Source organism: Colobus angolensis, unplaced genomic scaffold (assembly GCF_000951035.1).
Source record: "Colobus angolensis palliatus isolate OR3802 unplaced genomic scaffold, Cang.pa_1.0 Scaffold121, whole genome shotgun sequence".
In the NCBI taxonomy this organism is placed as follows: Eukaryota; Metazoa; Chordata; class Mammalia; order Primates; family Cercopithecidae; genus Colobus; species Colobus angolensis.
In genome coordinates, this window is record NW_012113253.1 from 7,429,563 (window position 1) to 7,448,084 (window position 18,522).

General features: G+C 43.0%; 1 protein-coding gene across 1 annotated transcript in view; it reads left to right on the plus strand.

Annotated features, from left to right (window-relative positions):
* The first annotated feature begins 2,317 nt into the window (after nt 1-2,317).
* Nucleotides 2,318-18,522, plus strand: part of SNX31 (sorting nexin 31) — a 71,141-nt gene continuing 54,936 nt past the window's right edge. The window contains exons 1-3 of the mRNA XM_011931614.1: nt 2,318-2,534; nt 2,633-2,707; nt 16,080-16,194. Of these exons, the coding sequence (XP_011787004.1) occupies nt 2,475-2,534; nt 2,633-2,707; nt 16,080-16,194 (250 nt within the window). The 5' untranslated portion in view covers nt 2,318-2,474. The remainder of the gene's footprint in view (nt 2,535-2,632; nt 2,708-16,079; nt 16,195-18,522) is intronic.

Here is an 18,522-nt window from a genome sequence, read left to right on the forward strand (position 1 = left end):
AAAAAACATATATAAAAAAAAAAAAAAAAAAAGAAGAATTGCACTTGTCAAGTCATGGTACAGATTTCCCCAGACACCCCTGAAAAGCAGCTTCACAGAGCACAGGCTCTAGAGGCAGCCCACCTACTTCACATCCCCACTCTACCACTCACAAATTCTGCAATTCAGAACAGGTTTCTTCATTGCTCTATGCCTCAGTTTCCCCATCTGTGAAATGAGAATAACATCAGTACTTACTTCAGGCAATTGTGAGAATTAAATGACTTCATTCATGTAAAGTGTTCAGAGCAGCGCCTCCAATCGCGTAAGCTACCATTATTATACTTATCTCTTGGTTATGTTTGAAGATTGTCTTGCAGTGTGGAGTACACAGAAGGAGCTCAATAATATTCACTGACTGAATGACTGAATGGCTACAACAGAGGTCAGGTATGCAAGAGGACAGTGACTTGCACAGAGGCCTGTCCTGTTCCTGTTCAACTCCCGGGGGGCACTTAGTGAAAGGAAGGGAACGGCCCTGTGTGGACATTGCCATGGGGTGAAGCCAGGGTCCAGGCCATTCACTGGGGCAAGAAAGTTCCAGGAAGGCTGGGGCCACTTCTGGGTCTAACCAAAATGCTCTGCTTTGCCCTGAAGATCAGACCAGATTCCGGAGCTGCCCTGATCAGCCTTTGCTCCAAGAGGCACACAGGGATGCCCCTGGCCTTGGTATAGGGAGGCCTTCCAGATCAGAGATGGCCTATGGGCAGGGGAAATACCCTAAGGCCCATCTATCATGGAGTGAAAATTCCCTTGAAGTGAGTAGAGTTATTAACATGATTTCATAAGAAGGAACTGCAGCTTAAAGAGTGCACTAATTTCACACCTGTAATCTCAGCACTTTGGGAGGCCGAGGTGGGTGTATCACCTGAGGTCAGGAGTTCAAGACCAGCCTAACCAACATGGAGAAACCCTGTCTCTATTAAAAAATACAAAATTAGCCAGGTGTGGTGGTGCATGCCTATAGTCCCCGCTACTCAGGAGGCTGAGGCAGGATAATCACTTGAACCCGGGAGGCAGAGGTTGTGGTGAGCTGAGATCGTGCCATTGCACTCCAACCTGGGCAACAAGAGCAAAACTCTGTCTCAAAAAAAAAAAAAAAAAAGAGACCACTAATTTGCCCAAGATCTCTCAACTAGAAGCCACTAAGCTGGGACACGAATTCCTGTTGCCATTCTCTTAACTACTATATGATATTGCTTCCCTCACTTAATGGCCCTATGTCTCAATTTCCTTTTCTATAAGACCAGAACTGTCAATTGCTCCTAGCCCAAGGTGATTGTGAAAATTAAATGACATAGCATATGTCAGGTCCTGGCACACAGCAAGCACACAGGAGGCACCGGTGTTTGTCAGGCGTCGCTTCCCCTTCCCTAGTTTCAAATTCCCATTTCAGACATGCAGCTCTTACCCAGAGATGACTGGCATTTGAAAGAACTTTCAATGATCCTGATGAAGTCATGCAGTAAATGACTCAGACCCATGAAAAAAATGCCCTGTGAACTTGGACAAGTTCCTCCTCCCCCTGGGCCTGTTTCATCCATGGTAGGATGTCCTCTGTTTACCTGGAAGAGTTATGGGTGGATTAAGGGAGAGAGGGAAGAATGGAGTTAGCCTAGGGCTCACTACAGAACAGGTTGACGAGAGCTGCAACATCTCTGTGCTCAGTGATCACGGCGAGGTGGGAGGAATTCTAGTCTCATTTAACTAAAATAAGAGAATCAGGAAGATTATTTTCCACAGCAACTAAAAATGAGAGACTGTTGAAAGAACTTGCACTGGGTAGTCCAGAGAACCAAGTGTTTACGTGAATGCACCTGTCTAAAAATGAGGGCTTCTCAAGGACCAAGAGAGACCCACGCCATTTCCATTTTGGGGGGCTTCTGGTATTTTACGGGGAAAAAACAAGATTGAAAGAATAACACTAAAGCAGGGTTGCATATATTGCTGAATGTCTTGTGTTACATTTAACAAATGTCAATACAAAAAACTGACCAAACATAACCCTGCTAATCATAAGGCAGTTACCAGATCTATGTAATTCCAGAAATCTTAATTAGTTGCACTGCAGGCAGTGTTGGCAGGTAATGGGACTCAAACTGTTTTCAAGCCCCTCGCGGGCCCGCTTGGAGAAAATGCCAACAGTGGCCGATGTCTGGGGTGGGGGTGGCCGTGGATGCGCCCCAGCCCCAGTCGCCACCTATCCCGGGACCGAGCGGCGGGGCTGGATGGGGCGGGCACTGGGAGGCGGCCCGGCCCGGCCCCGGCCCCACCTGTGGATGCCCAGGGCCAGGGAGAGCGGGCGCCAGGGTTCGCCCTGAGTCGCGTGGCCGACCCAGCTGCGTCCGCCGCTGCCGAGCTCAGAGCTGCGCACCGCGCCGCCGCCGCAGGTCAGGTTTCCAGCGCTGCTCCCAGGCCACCGCCCAGCCGTGAAGATGCATTTCTGTATCCCGGTGTCCCAGCAGCGGTCCGACGCGCTGGGGGGCCGCTACGTGGTGCGCCCAGGGCCGGGGTCGGGCTGGGCAGGGAGGGGGCCGGTGACAATGCTCACCTATCCCTCGGCTTACCCGGGACGGGGTGTCTGTGTTTGCAGCTGTATTCCGTGTATCTGGACGGGTTCCTCTTCTGCAGGGTGCGCTACAGCCAGCTGCACGATTGGAACGAACAGGTGAGCAGGTTGGAGGCTGGTACGAGCCCATCCACTGAGACAGGTGGAGAAAGCTGTCCCCAAAGCGCTCTGTTCCTCTGACTCTGGCAAGACACTGGGCCTTTCAGGGCCTCGGGCTTCCTATTGTGAAACAGGGTCGTGGTAAAGATGAACTGAATTGCTTGGATTCAGTTGGATGAATGCACGCTGCGGCTCCCGGTGGCCTACAGCTGTGAGATGAGGAAACGGGGCGTAGGTGATTCTCCCAAGCCCCTCGCAGCCCGGTGATCCCCGCTAGCCCTGCCTGGCAGGCCGCTGGGGCTATGCTGGGCCCCATTTCAGTGCCCGCTGTTCCCCAGGACAATGTCTCCCTCCAAAATGAGCAAACTGGGTCTAAATCAAGGCCTAGAGTCTTTGGAGTCTTGTATATGGGTATTTAATCTCCTTTGTCTCGAGAGTTTCTTAAGTTTGCCCCCTTTAAAAAGGTGTGTCACTAGTTTTGTTTGCGAATGGCCATGAGGCTTCAAGTACTGGCAAGCTGGGAACCAGGGAATATGACTTACCAAGCTAGGATTGTTTCTCACCCTGCTGTCTTGACAGTATTTTCTCTGGGAGGCAGACTGATTTATTAGTCTGCTCTAATGGGTTTCATTGTTCTTATAGGGAGGTGTTATAAGTCTTCACAATGGATTAGAGAAGTAAATGAAAGTTTAGACAATAAGCTTTACCCTCCTGCTCCACTCTCCCATGAATAGTGCTTTTTTCGTTTGTTTGTTTGTTTTAGATTTTAGATTATAGAGAGCACATACCTAACATTAAAAACAAAGGTATAGCCCAGGCACCTTGGCTCATGCTTATAATACTAATACTTTGGGAGACTGAGGCGGGAGGATTACTTGAGTCCCAGAGTTTGAGACCAGCCTGGGCAACATAGCCGAGACCTTGTCTCTATTAAAAAAAAAAAAAAGTATAGAGAAAACAGAAAAAACTTTACCAGAGGCAACAACTATTATTTTTTTTTGAGAGAGAGTTTTTTCAGACAGTCTCTGGGTTTCCAGTGAGTTAGATACACCATGTTTCATTTAACCATCTTCTGTTGACCGACAGCTTGGTTTGTTTTTTCTGCTATTGAAATTGCCACTGTAGCAAGCCTTCTTGCTAGTATCGGAAAGTCCATTTTCAAGGTGAGATTAAGTATCTTTGAAGTCAACCAAGAGCAGTTGTAATGTGGTTACTAGTTAATTTGAGTGGTCATCTTTGTATTACTAGTGCTGTGACCCAGTAGGTCCTTTGGAACGATTGTCAAATGATTGAATGAAGAATGGCATAGATTCAGACCTCTGGAAGATAAGAAGCTACTTGTGACTGAAACACATGGGGAATTGTGAGGACTACAGAGGCAGGGATCTCAAAGGAAGAGAAATGATGGGTGTCTTAGGCACTGGCAGGGGGAGGAAGGGTATCCTCTCCTACCCTCCTTCATCTTCCTGCAGCTTGAGGTGGGGAAGGGGAAATAATAAGCAAATAGGTCCTTATGGGTGTTAGCCTCACAGTGTGCTTGTGAAGATTAGGGGCCAGCTGTTTGTAGAGCCTGGTACATAATGTATGCTCAGCAAACATTTGTGGACTCAGAGGCTTCAAGCTTTTTCCTGAATCCGGCCCTCCTTACCCAACAGACTTGGGAAAATGCTTATTTTCAGAAAAACTCAGATGAACCAAATCCTGGCAGGTCCAGAAGCAGAGGCATAGAGTGAGTAACTTTTATTCTTGATCTTCTATTTGGTAAGATATGAGGTAGAAATTGTCTATTATTTACTATAGGGGCCTTTAAATAAATATTGAATTACCATGGCTTAGTGCCCTCAGTAGGATATACAATAGATTTTAATAAATATTTCGTATTTGTCCTAGATTTCTCAAAATCCTAAAATGGAAATTTCTTTGTCTAGTTTCCAGCTTCCATATATCTTATATCAATATTTATCATTTTTCCCCTTTCTATACAAGCTACTATATTTTTAAAGAAACTATTTAGATTTTAGATGGCTGTTGGTATTTATAATCAATATGAAACAATAACAGGTAGTTACTGTGTGCTGAGTTTGGTACCAAACACTTTACCTGTAATAGCTTAATTTTTACAATAGCCTTATGAGCTAGCATTAGAATTAGTCCAATTTAACAGATGAAGAAACTGAGGCACAATTTTCCCAAAGTCATATTGTTACTGTTGGAGGCAGGATTTGATTTCCAGAACCTGCTCTGACCTATTACATTAATGTGGTTTCTTTCTAAAGTTGACAAAATAAATCGTATTAGTAAAACAATGAGTCAAATGACTAAGTCCTAAACTAACATACTTTTACTATATTTTGGAATCATGTAATGCAATAAAATTCCCCAACTTTATGAGTTCAGTGTAATGAATTTTGGTAAATGTATACAATTACCACCACCATGATCAAGGTTAAAAATTTTTTTGGCCTCACTCTAAAAGTCCCTTGTCCTTGAAGGAAACCAAAATATTTTATCCCAAAATGTACTACTATGACATATTTCAAGATGGCTGTGTAGAGAGCTGGAAATATCAGAATAGCTGAAAAGCTGCCTTTTGTGGAGGAGATTTGCACCTGTAGAGAGAATTTGTATTGATGCAGCCAGGCTTTCTCTGAAGTCCTCACTTGTTCAGATTTAGGACATAATCACAGAGAGTCTGACACCTTTAAACGTCTGAAAGAAATGTTTACCAACTATTTTCTCTGAGAGCTGCTACCTGTGGGTTCTGCTGTATACTAAGACCACCTTTGCTAGCCAGGTCTCTCCTCTTCTTCCCATGACCTGTCTTGCCACCATAACCTGATTTGCCACCATAGCCTGTTTTTGGCCATGCTCTAAGCCCTGCTTTTTTTCTGTAATCTCAAGATGGTATAAAACCATCAACCATCTGGTCATTTCTTTGAGTTCTTATATTTTGTAAGACTCCCGTGCATGTTGGTAAATTTGTATGCCTTTTCTCCTATGAATCTGCCTTTTATCAGTTGATTTTTCAGTGAAGCTTCAGAGGATGAAGGGGAAGTTTGCCCTTGGCCCCAATATTCTTTTTGCTCTCAATCCCCTTCACTCAGCCCTGACCGCAGGCCTCCAACATCCACTCTCTGTCATGAGAGCTCCAGACACAGGATTTTGTTCCAGCAAGTCCCCAGTGAGGTCAGCAGTTCAATCATCATCATCACTCTCATTTTATAGGTAAAGAGTCTGAGGCTGGGTATGGTGTTTCACACCTGCAATCCCAGCACTTTGGGAGGTTAAGGTGGGTGGACTGCCTGAGCTCGGGAGTTCAAGACCAGCCTGGGAAACAAGGCAAAACCCTGTCTCTACCAAAAATACAAAAAATTAGCTAGGCATGGTGGTGCTCCTGTAATCCCAGCTATTCAGGAGCCTGAGGTGGGAGGATTGCTTGAGCCTGGGAGGTGGGAGGTGGAGGTTGCAGCGAGCCCAGATTGTGCCACTGCACTCCAACCTGGGTAACAGAGTGAGACCCTGTTTCAAAAAAAAAAACAAAAAAACAAAAACAAAAACAAAAAAACCCAGGAAGAGTCTCCGTAGGGTCACTAGATTTAGCAAATTCAAATACAAAGTCTCCCAGTTAAATTTAAATTACAAGTCAAAGACAAACAATTTTTTTTAGTATGTCCCGTGCACCACTTGATACATATTTAATTGAGCATCCTGTATTTTATCTGACCACCCGAAGTCTGAGACTGAAAGGTTGGGTGACCTCCCAGATACTTCTCAGCTAGTTTTTATTTCTCCTATTCAGTGGAGGATGTGAAACAGCTCAGAATTCTTAATCTGATTTAACACACAGCACTGTCAAAAACGAAATAGTAGAAAGGTCCCATCTGTGTGTGTGTTTGGGGAATATGAGTTTATTTCCAGTTTATTTTCTGGGAAGTTCTGCATCCTGATAGGATAGTTTTCATCTATAGAATTAACTGATTATTTGCTTAAGAAATATTTACTAAGTTTCTGTTATATGCCATGCATTCTGTTAAATTACAACTGTTACTGTAGCATGTGTAATCTTTGGCTTTAAGAATTGGGCTTATATTTTGCATGTTGGATAACTGAGATTGAGGGGCAGTACCTGGCACAGGTGAGGTGGCCTCTACTCCATCTCAGCCAGGGTATGTGGAGAGCTAATGCATAAAAACTGAATCTGGGCTGGCCAGGTGCAGTGGCTCACACCTGAAATCCCAGCATTTTGGGAGGCCAAGGTGGGTGGATCACTTCAGCTCAAGAGTTTGAGACTAGCCCCGGCAACATGATAAAAGCCTGTCTCTACTAAAATACAAAAAATTAAACCAGGTGTGGTGGCATGTGCCTATAATCCCAGCTACTTGGGAGCTACTTGGGAGGATGAGAATTGCTTGAATCCAGGAGGCACAGATTGCAGTGACCTGAGATCTCACCACCACTGCATTCGAGGCTGGGCAACAGAGGGAGACTCAGTCTCAAAACAAAAATAAAAACAAAAAGGAAAAACTGGACCTTGGGAAGAGGTGGGTGTGTTTCCATGGGCTCTGCTGTGACCTGCACCCCCTGTCATCCTCACCTACAGCCCTGTCCGCAGTGAGGCTCCCTCAGGCTCTGGCAGCTTGACCCTGTGCTGCTCAGTGCTGCCTGTCTTCCTGCTGTGTGAACTGGCTGACCCCACCTTTTTCTGTGCCTTTAGATAAACAAAACCAGTTTGATTTATGCCCCTGCTCTTGCCGGCACCACCCTGCCCAAATAGATTTAAAGAAATCTGTGAGGGAAGCATTTAATCAGCTCATTTAGACCAAGTTACAGATGAGGCCATCTTGTGTAAGTGATATGGGGCTCTGTGAACAGTGATATAGGGCTCCGTTTCTTTGTACTTTCCAGCATCAGACATGGCAATGGGGACAAGTTGGGAAAGCTTGCAAAGGACCCGTCAGCAGCGGGGGAGGGCTGTGCAGCCTGTATGCGCTGGTTCAGTTGTCCTCCCTGCCAAGTGCTGACCCAACCTGGCTGCTTCCCCTCTGACCTAACCTGATCTCCTCTTTCCCTACCCATACCTCCTGTTCCTATCAGGCTGGCTCACTTTTTGTCTCTGCCTGGCTCACTTCCTCTACAGGGGATGGCTCCTGGTTTTAGTCTACCCATCAAGGGAGCAATCGTTTCTCAAAGCCCACCTCAGTCCCATGTCCTCTAGGAAGTCCCCCTTGATTGCATGAGATGCCTTTTTCTGATTGCTGTGCCACCTCATGTTTCAACCTTGTGATGCTCCTTCCTCTTTTTGTGTGTATATTTTGTCTTCCCTGATTATTTACAAGCAAAACGCAAACATTTGAATGAAGGGACAGAATGAAGGCTTATGGGTATGGAAAACCTAGCATGGAATTCTGCCTTGGTAGTTGCTCAGCAGAGATTTGGTGGAAAAGGTGATGGTGATGACAGCAGCGAGAAGACTGATTCCATCTTCTGCCAGTCATTAGCTTGGATGTCCTAGTTTTAAGTCACTTCATCTCCCTGAGTCTGGGGTTGCTCCTGCTCAAGGTGGAATTTGACTATGTTCATGGTGCTGAGGATCTATCTACCTCGTAGTACTGTTTTGAGGAACAAATGGGATAATATGCAAGCTCTAGGCCATGCTGTTAGGTGCTAGATGCCACCACCCAGACTCTGAGCTGTGGCCCTTCATCTAGTGAATTTGGGTTTTTAACTACAAGGGGACTTGGAGAGGTGGGATGAATGAGTTGACTTAGAAACAGACTTTTGTGTCTGTAATTCTACTTGTCCCTGGCCATTACCATTTTGGCATAGGTATGGGGTGGGGGGGTGTGGATGCAGTAAGGTGGGGGAACCAGGTGACATTTTCAACTGACCTGTAAAGGCCTCTTCATGTTAAAAGGCAGAGCTGTACGAAGAGGAAGTTGGTACAGGAGATTGTTCTGGGATTTGTTTTTGTTTTTGTTTTTTGTTTTGTTTTGTTTTGAGATGGAGTCTCACTCTTTTACCTAGGCTGCAGTGAAGCGGTGCAATCTCCGCTCACTGCAACTTCCACCCCTGCCAGGTTCAAGTGATTCTCCTGCCTCAGCCTCCCAGGTACCTGGGATTACAGGTGCCTGCCACCACACCTGGCTAATTTTTGTATTTCTAGTAGAGACGGGGTTTTGCCATGTTGGCCAGGCTGGTCTTGAACTCCTGACCTCAGGTGATCTGCCCGCCTCAGCCTCCCAAAGTGCTAGGATTACAGGCATGAGCCAACGCCCGGCCTGTTCTGGGGTTTATGAAAATATTTGTCAGATAATAGTCTTAAAAAAACCCCACAATACCCCAAACAAACAAAAACACCACATAATAAAAGAGCAGGAGAGGTATGTTTTCCTTTTGATCTCTTTAAATAGGATTTTGAAAGACAGATAGGGCTGAACTGTAGTACCAGATAATTCTCAGTACGCTGGTGGTTTTGATAGCTCAACTGTGCACCAGACCCATAGAATAGGTCCTCTTTTGGTGGCGTTGAATTTGGATTTGATTGTTGACTTTTGGCACATTTAACTACTCAGTTTCTTTTATGTTCATTGTCCCCCTTAGATCAGTATCAGAGAAGGGAGGGGAAAGATTCCTTGACAAGTCAGCTCAGGTAAAAACCTGCTGGGAGGGTTTCTGCTCTGTGATAGGTATTAGAACCTTAATCCTTGTTGATTTTTCCCCAGATCTTGGCCTCAGAGCTTCCCCAAGATACTGTCTTGCAGATGGATAACTCAGGCAGCCCTATTCATTCAAGGCTGCTGTGATTAGAGCTGATTCGGGAACATCTGCGACATTAACAAACACATGCCAATGAAGACAATTGCCTTTTCAAGATCACTTCATCAGTTAGCCAAGAAATAATTGTACACAAAGAAGTCAGATTTTTGCTTCTATTTAATGGAATTAGCAGAGATGGGTGCATCAGTCCCAGGTTGTTTCAGCAGCACTGCCTGGGATAACGCTCCAACTGGGATGCCTTTTGACAGTTTCTGGAAGGGCGGAAAAATTTCGTTGAGTTTAAAAGAAACAGAATTGTCGCTATAATATTTTATACTAGGTTTAATCGTACTCTAGCCTGGGCCACAGGAGTAAGACCCTGTCTCAAAAAAAAAAAAATTATTCTAGGTTTAGATGAGAGAGTGCAAACTTAAATGGCTACAGGCAAGTTATATATATATATATACACATTTTTTGTTTGTTTGTTTGTTTGTTTTGTTTTCTTGAGACAAAGTGTTACTCCTGTGGCCCAGGCCAGAGTGCAGTGGTGTGATCTCAGCTCACTGTAGCCTTAGCATTGACATCTCTGGCTAAGGTTATTCTCCCATCTCAACCTCCTGAGTAGCTGGGACTACAGGCACAGCTACCACACTTGGCTTAATTTTTTGTATTTTTAGTAGAGACAACATCTTGCCATGTTACCTAAGCTGGTCTTAAACTCATGGGCTCAAGCAATCTGCCTGCCTAGGCCTCCCAAAGTGTTGGGATTACAGGCGTGAGCCACCGCAGCCAACCGGCAAGTACTTTAAATGAGAGATGAGGATCAAGTGAACAACAGTGGAGAGTGGTGGGAACGGCTTAGGTCCCCTCACCAGACAGTTACCTGAGTGTGAACCTATTGATTGCAGATCTCAGTTTTCAAGAGAAGCCAGAACATCAGTTTTTTTTTTAAATAAACTTTATTTTTTGAAACAGTTTTAGTTAACAGAGAAGATAGGACAGAGGGTTTCCATATAATCCACAGTTTCCTCTATTACTAAGGTTTTATATTAATATGGTACATTCATTACAATTAACAAATCAGTATTGATACATTCTTATTAACTACAATCTATAACTTTTCAGACGTCCTTAGTGTTTACCTAATGTCCTGTTTTTCTTCCAGGACTCCAGCCAGGGTACCACGTTACATTGAGTTGTTAGGTCTCCTTGAGTTCCTCTTGACTGTGACAGTTTCTTAGATTTTCCTTATGTTTAATGACCTTGATAATTTTAAGGAGTACTTGTCAGATATTTTGTAGAATATCCTTCTTGGAATTTGTCTTACATTTTTCACATGATTAGATGGGGGTTACGGGTTGGGGGGATGAAGACCCCAGAGATAAAGTACCACTTTAATCACATCGTGTCAAGGGTACCTACTATCATCTGACTTACACTCTTGATGTTGATCTTCTTCACTTGGGTGAGGTAGTATTTGTCAGGTTTCACCATTGTAAAGTTCCTCTTTTGTCTTCTCTTTCCAAATGTCCTCTTTGGAAGGAAGTCACTACGTGCAGCCCACACTGAGAGTGGGGATTTATGCTCCCCCTCCTTGAAGAGTATCTATAGAAATTATCTGATATGGCTGGGCGCAGTGGCTCAGGCCTGTAATCCCAGCACTTTGGGAGGCCGAGGTGGGCAGATCACTTGAGGTCAGGAGTTCAAGACCAGCCTGACCAACATGGAGAAACTCCATCTCTACTAAAAATACAAAATTAGCCAGGTGTGGTGGTGCATGCCTTTAATCCCAGCTACTTGGGAGGCTAAGGCAGGAGAATCACTTGAACCCAGGAGGCAGAGGTTGCAGTGAGCCGAGATCGCACCATTGCACTGTGGCCTGGGCAACAAGAGCAAGACTCAGTCTCCAAAAAAAAGAAAGAAAAAGAAATTATCTGATGTTCTTCTGCACAGGAGATTTGTCTAGTTGCTCCTATTTATTTAATAACAAGTCTATAAGGACTCATGGATATTCACTTTATACTTTGGGTTATATTTCACTACTACTTGGTTGGTCAGATGATTCCATCTTGGCCCATGGAAGCTCTTTCATTTTGCTCCTTTGTGTCTGAGGCACTCCCATTCATGATTTGTTTTTTTCATTTGTTTTGAATATTTCCTTACTTTCTGGAGCTACAAGATACTCCAGGCCCATCTTGTATATTTCCTGCCTCAGTCCTAGAAATCAGCCATTTCTCCATAGATCCTTGGTTGCATTTATTGTAGAATGGTATTGGAAACTAAGATCTGGGCACTAGATATGTTCATTGCTACTGGAGTGTTGTTGCATCTATGTCCTCTCAGCTGACAGAGCAAGGAAATATATGTGTGTATACTAACCCATGTACACAGACATATGAACAAATATTTCTATATGTAATCATCTGTATCTATATTAAACTAAACATGTGGTCATACTAATATATTCAACTCTAGTGCATTACCACATGGATCATTCTAGCCTCTTCCCCTTATGTGTAAACTCCCACTACAACAGTTGGAAACCTGATTCCCACTATCTGCCATTCATTTACTTGTTTGATTCTGTATACACATGTAGGAGTATAGCGCTGTTAACCTATACTCCTGTGGGAAACAGCTTTATCAGCCAGAGTCCAATGGCTATGTACAGTTAGTTTCTTTGCCTTTAGTTTACAGACTCCGCTCATTTAAAGCGACTTAGGTCAGCACTTTGTTTCTCACCACGTTCAGTGAACTGGTTTCATACATTTGTAACATAGTTTTATCACATTCTACATTCCATCCTCAGATTCTCCCAATCTCCTAAATTATTTCTAAAAATATTTGCAAACATGAAGCTTCTGTTGTAAACTTCAGAAAACATGAAGTTCTGTTGTAATTTTGACTAATGCGTAGTGTCATGCATCCACAATTCTAGTTTCATATAACTAGTTTTATTGCCCTAAAAAACTCCATGTGTTTCAGCTATTCAGTACCTCCCTGCCCCAAAACTTGGTGGCTGTTGATCTTTTTATAAAGTCTCTATACTTTTGCCTTTTCCAGAATGTCATATAATTGAAATCATATAGTATATAGCTTTTCCAGACGGGCTTCTGTCACTTAGCAATATTTATTTATGTTTCATTCATGTCTTTTGTGTTTTGATAGCTTATTTCATTTTATTTCTGAATAACATTTCATTGTGTGGATATATCACAATTTGCTTATCCATTCACAGATTGAAGGACATCTTTGTTGTTTAAATTTTGGGGATTATGAATAAAGTTGCCATAAACATTTGGGGGTTATGAATAAAGTTGCCGTAAACATTTTGTATGGACAGTTTTCAAATCAGTTGGGTATTTATTGCTGGATTATAGAGTAAGTCTATGTTTAGCTTTGTAAGAAATTGCCAAACTGTCTTTCAAAGTGGTTGTAATATTCTGTATTCTCTTCGAGATACAAGTTTTTAAAATTTTAAATCACACAAATAACTGCTGTTACCAAATTCCAGTTATCTAAAAATCAAACAACCAACCACCAAAAAAATGAACCAGGGGGCCAGGTGTGGTGGCTCATGCCTGTAATCCCAGCACTTTGGGAGGCCAAGGCAGATGGATTACGAGGACAGGAGATCGAGACCATCCTGGCTAACACGATGAAACCCCATCTCCACTAAAAATACAAAAAAAAATAGCCAGGTGGCGGGTGCCTGTAGTCCCAGTTACTTGGGAGGCTGAGGCAGGAGAATGGCGTGAACCCAGGAGAAAGAGCTTGTAGTGAGCTGAGATTGTACCACTGCACTCCAGCCTGGGCGACAGAGCGAGACTTGGTCTCAAAAAAAAAAAAAAAAAAAAAAAAAAGCATGTTTTGCCCACAGGCAGGCAGTTAATAACTGCTCCAGATGTTAGACCAATGTTTTCCAATAGAACTTTTGTGCTGATGGAAATGCTCTATATCTGCTTTGCCCAACTGAATAGCAAATTACAATATTTCAAGTGGCTATTAAGCATTTGAGATGTAGCTAGCAAGACTGAAGATTGAATTTAAAAATTTTATATTATTTTAATTAGGTTCAAATTTACTCACAGGTGGCTAATGCCTACCATATTAGATGGCACAGTTCTAAGTCATTATAAGAATTTTGGGTTTACTTGAGTGAGATGAGAAGTTGAGGAGGATTTTGAGCAAGACAGTGGAATGATCTGACTTACTTTTCTTATTTTAAGAGATGATAGAGTCTTGCTCTGTTGCCCAGGCTGGAGGGCAGTGGCTATCATAGTGCATCACAGCCTTGACCTCCTGGGCTCAAGCAACCCTCCTGCCTCAGCCTCCCAAGTAGCTGGGACTACAGGTGTGCGTTACTGCACCTGGCTGACGTACATTTTAAAAGTATCACTTTAGGCTGGGTGCAGTGGCTCACACCTGTAATCCCAGCACTTTGGGAGGCCGAGGGAGCCAGATCACCTGAGGTCAGGAGTTCGAGACCAGCCTGGCCAACATGGCAAAACCCCATCTCTACTAAAAATACAAGAATTAGCCAGGCGTGGTGGTGCACACCTGCAGTCCCAACTACTTGGGAGACTGAGGCAGGAGAATCGCTTGAACCCAGGAGGTGGAGGTTGCAGTGAGCCAAGATCATGCCACTGCACTCCAGCCTGGGCAGCAGGGCAAGACTCCGTCTCAATAAAATAATAAAATAAAATAAAATAAAATAAAAATGAAGTATCACTTTAGATGCTATGTTAGGAATAGACTGAAGGAGTCATGGGTAGAAGCAGAGAGACTTGTTGGAAGTCTACTGCAATAATCTAGAAAAGAGATGACAGTGGCTTGGACCGGGGTGATGGTAGTGGGCATGGAGGGAAGTCATCAGATTCTTGACTTTTTTGAAGTTAGGGCCTATCTATGCAAGGTAAATATTTGCCAAATACTCACTGTATTTGTGACAAAGGCCATGGAATTAAAAATTCTTACTGTTTGCAGCCTCATTTTTCTTATTCCATCTTTCATTTTCTTTAAGCTGCTGAGTGTGGTAATAGTAAGATTTCAGCCTTCCTGCTCTAGAGGTACCATGTTAAAACCTGATTGGATTGGATTTCTGAGTGGTTTCCTTTGTCTTATTTTCAGGAGAATGATTCCGTGCCTTACCTTCAAGCTGCCACTACAAGTGTAGGGCTGGAATAAAGATGCACACTTTTCTTTCTTAATTTTAAAATAATTTTTTATACATCCACTTTTTAGGTTCCATAAAAATAATTACTACCATGGTCATGGGTCATATATGAGTAAGTGGGAGAGAAGGGCCTGGCTGGTTTCTACTTGGGATCATATGTCAGCATTATTGGAATTCTGTAACCAGCACTGGTCCAATAGAAATATAATGTGTGTCTCTCAGCTGGGTGTGGTGGGCTCACGCCTGTAATCTCAGCACTTTGGGAGGCAGAGGCGGGCGGATCACCTAAGGTCGAGAGTTCAAGACCAGCCTGGCCAACATGGAGAAACACTGTATCTACTAAAAATACAAAATTAGCCTGGCCTGATGGCACATGCCTGTAATCCCAGCTACTCAGGAGGCTGAGGCAGGAGAATTGCTCAAATCTGGGAGGCGGAGGTTGCAGTAAGCCGCGATTGAGCCATTGAGCTCCAACCTGGGCAACAAGAGTAAAACTCCTTCTCAAAAAAAAAAAAGAAAGAAAAGAAAGAGAAAGAAAGAAAGGGAGAGAGAGAGAGAGAGAAAGAAAGAAAGAAAAGAAAGAAAGAAAGAAAGAAAAAAAGAAAGAAAGAAAGAAAGAGAGAAAGAAAGAAAGAAAGAAAGGAATCACCTATGTAATTTAAGATTTTCTGATAGGCACATTAAAAAGGGTAAAAGGAAACAGATGGAATTAATTTTAATAATATATTTTATTTAATTCAATGCATCCAAAATATTATCATTTCAACATGTAATCAATATAAAAATTATCAGTGAGATATTTTACATTCTCTCTTCTTTGAAATTTGGAATGCATGTTACACCTACAACACATCTCAATCCAAACTAGCCACATTCAGGTGCTGATTCACCACAGGTGCTGTATTTTGGCTTTGATTGGGAGGTTAAAAGAAAAAGTATCTGGATTGGGAATAAACAAAAAGATGAGATGAACCACTTACAGGAAAGCTCTTAAGAGATATCAGAGGTCTACCGCATTAGGTAACACAGCTGTAAGCATCTGTCAAGTTCGGATTTGGTGGAGGTAGGGTTGAGGAATTTAATTTCTGTTGTCATTGATATCACAGACACTATTGTGGAATGAATCAAGATAATATCGTATGATGTGAGCAGTGGCTAGTCTTGTAAAACAAATGAAAGGTAAACATACATCTCAGCTCTACCAAACTTAGACTGGAGCTGCTGGTCCGTGATATGTCTAGTAATATCTCCAGAATATATACTGAAATAAATTCCTCCTTAAGAAAATCAAATTGTCCTCTTTTCCCTCTTTGAACCACCAGGAAGGCTTAACTTGAAATAAAGTGCTGGGATGGGACTTGCCCTAGAGGAGGCTTTAGTAATCTCATCAACCCTGAACTGGTAGGTCACCTGCCTAACTGTGTTTCCTGGATCTTTCAGCTAAGACGGGTCTTTGGAAATTGCCTGCCACCCTTCCCACCAAAGTACTATTTGGCAATGACCACAGCTATGGCTGATGAGAGGAGGAACCAACTGGAACAATATTTGCAAAATGGTATGTATTTGCAGGGTTTTTTAAAAAACAGATTTATTGCAATGTAAGTTATATGCCACAAAATTCACCTGCTAAAGTGTACAAGTCAATTCTTTTACAATATATTTATGTAATTAATTGTGTGACCATTACCATAATCTAATTTTAGAATATTGTCATCACCCCCGAAAGAAACCTCATACCCATTGGCAATCATGTCCTCTTTCCCTCCCCCACCAGGCCCTGGCAACTACTACTATAATTTTTATCTCTAAAGATTTGCCTATTCTGGATATTTCATATATAAGGGATCATATAATATGTGTTCTTTGTATTTGGCTTTAAAAATACCTTTTTTTTTTTTTTTAAAGAGATGAGGTCTGGCTGGGCATGGTTTCTCACACCTGTAATCTCAGCGCTTTGGGAGGCTGAGGCAGGAGGATCACTTGAGGCCAGGAGTTCAAGACCAGCCTGAGCAACATAGAGAGAACCTGTCTCTAAACAAAATTTTAAAAATTAGTCAGGTATGGTGGTGCGTGCCTATAATCCCAGCTACTCAGGAAGCTGAGGTGGAAGGATTGCTTGAGCACAGGAGGCTGAGGCTACAGTGAGCCATGACTGCTCCACTGCACTCCAGCCTGGGTGACACAGCAAGACAGTGACTCTAAAAAAGATTAAAAAAAAAAAAATAGATGAGGTCTCACTATGTTGCTCAGGCTGGTCTCAAATTCCTGGGCTCAAGTGATCCTCCTGCCTCAGCTTCCTGAAGTGTTAGGATTACAGGTGTGAGCCACCACACCCAACTTAAATGTCTCAGCAGTTATATGCTTGCTGATTTTATTTTATTTTTTGAGACAGGATCTTTCCCTGTTGCCCAGGCTGGAGTGCAGTGGCACAGTCATGGCTCACTATAGCCTTGATCTCCTGGAGTCAAGCAATCCTCCCACCACAGCTTCCCAAGAATCTGGGGCTATATGTGCAACACACCATGCCTGGCCAATTAAAAAAAAATTTTTTTATAGAGATGGAGTCTCACTATATTGCCCAGGCTGGTCTCAAACCCCTGGCCTTAAGCAATCCTCCCATGTCAGCCTCCCAAAGTGCTGGAATTACAGATATGAGCCACTGCACCCAGCCAGTATGTATGTATGTATGTATGTATGTATGTATTTATTTATTTATTCACGACAGAGTCTCACTCTGTCGCCCAGGCTGGAGTGCAGTGGTGTGATCTTGGCTCACTGCAACCTCTGCCTACCAGGTTCAAGTGATTCTCCTGCCTCAGCCTCTCAAGTAGCTGGGATTACAGGTGCTTGCCACCATGCTCAGCTAATTTTTGTATTTTTTTAGTAGAGATGGGGTTTCACCATGTTGGCCAGACTGGTCTCCAACTCCTGACCTCAAATGATCTGCCCACTTCAGCTTCCCAAAGAACTGGGATTACAGGGGTGAGCCACCATGCCTGGCCTACTTTATGTTTAGAGTCACACTTAGGTGCTGTATTTTGGCTTTGATTGGGAGGTTAAAAGAAAAAGTGTCTGGATTGGGAATGAACGAAAGGATGAGATGAACCACTTACAGGAAAGCTCTTAAGAGATATCAGAGGTCTTTATTAGCAATGACAGAGCTTGTGCCTCCATCTTAGTCCTTACCAGGAAGCCACGCTAAGGCACCAAGGACATTCAGCTCTGGCCCCTGTGAGGCTCACAATACAACAGCTTGCCCATCGCCTGGGTCCTAGAAATGCTGTGCACAGCAAAACTGTGGTTGGCAAGATTAGGCTGTCACCAAAAAGAGGATGTTGAGGGGAAATGGCAAAAATGGCACTTAAAGACTTAAAGTCTTTAAAATTGGAAAAGTGTACACACATAATATTTTTTAAAATATAAACTACCCAAAAGAATATACAATGAAAGGTAAGTTCCCCTTCCACCCCAGGCTGTTTGTATATTCCCTAGCAGCAATTTGCCTGTATGTAGATCCCTTTTTGCTCAACTCAAATTGAAGTTTACTATACATATTTTTCTGTACTTGATTTTCAGAGCTTTTTATTCTAAAATTTTGGTTTACAGAAAAGTTGCAAATATAATGCAAAGAATTTCTGTATACTCCACCCAGATTGCCCAGATGTTTACATTTTACATTTGTCTTATCATTCTTTTTTCCTTGTGTGTGTATGTGTATATATGAATCTCTCGTATCTTTTTTTTAGACTCACTTGAATGTTACACACCTCAGCCATCTTATTTTAAGATATTTTGTGACTTTGGGAGGCTGAAGTGGGCAGATCACCTGAGGCCAGGAGTTCAAGACCAACCTGGCCTACATGACAAAACTCCATCTCTACTA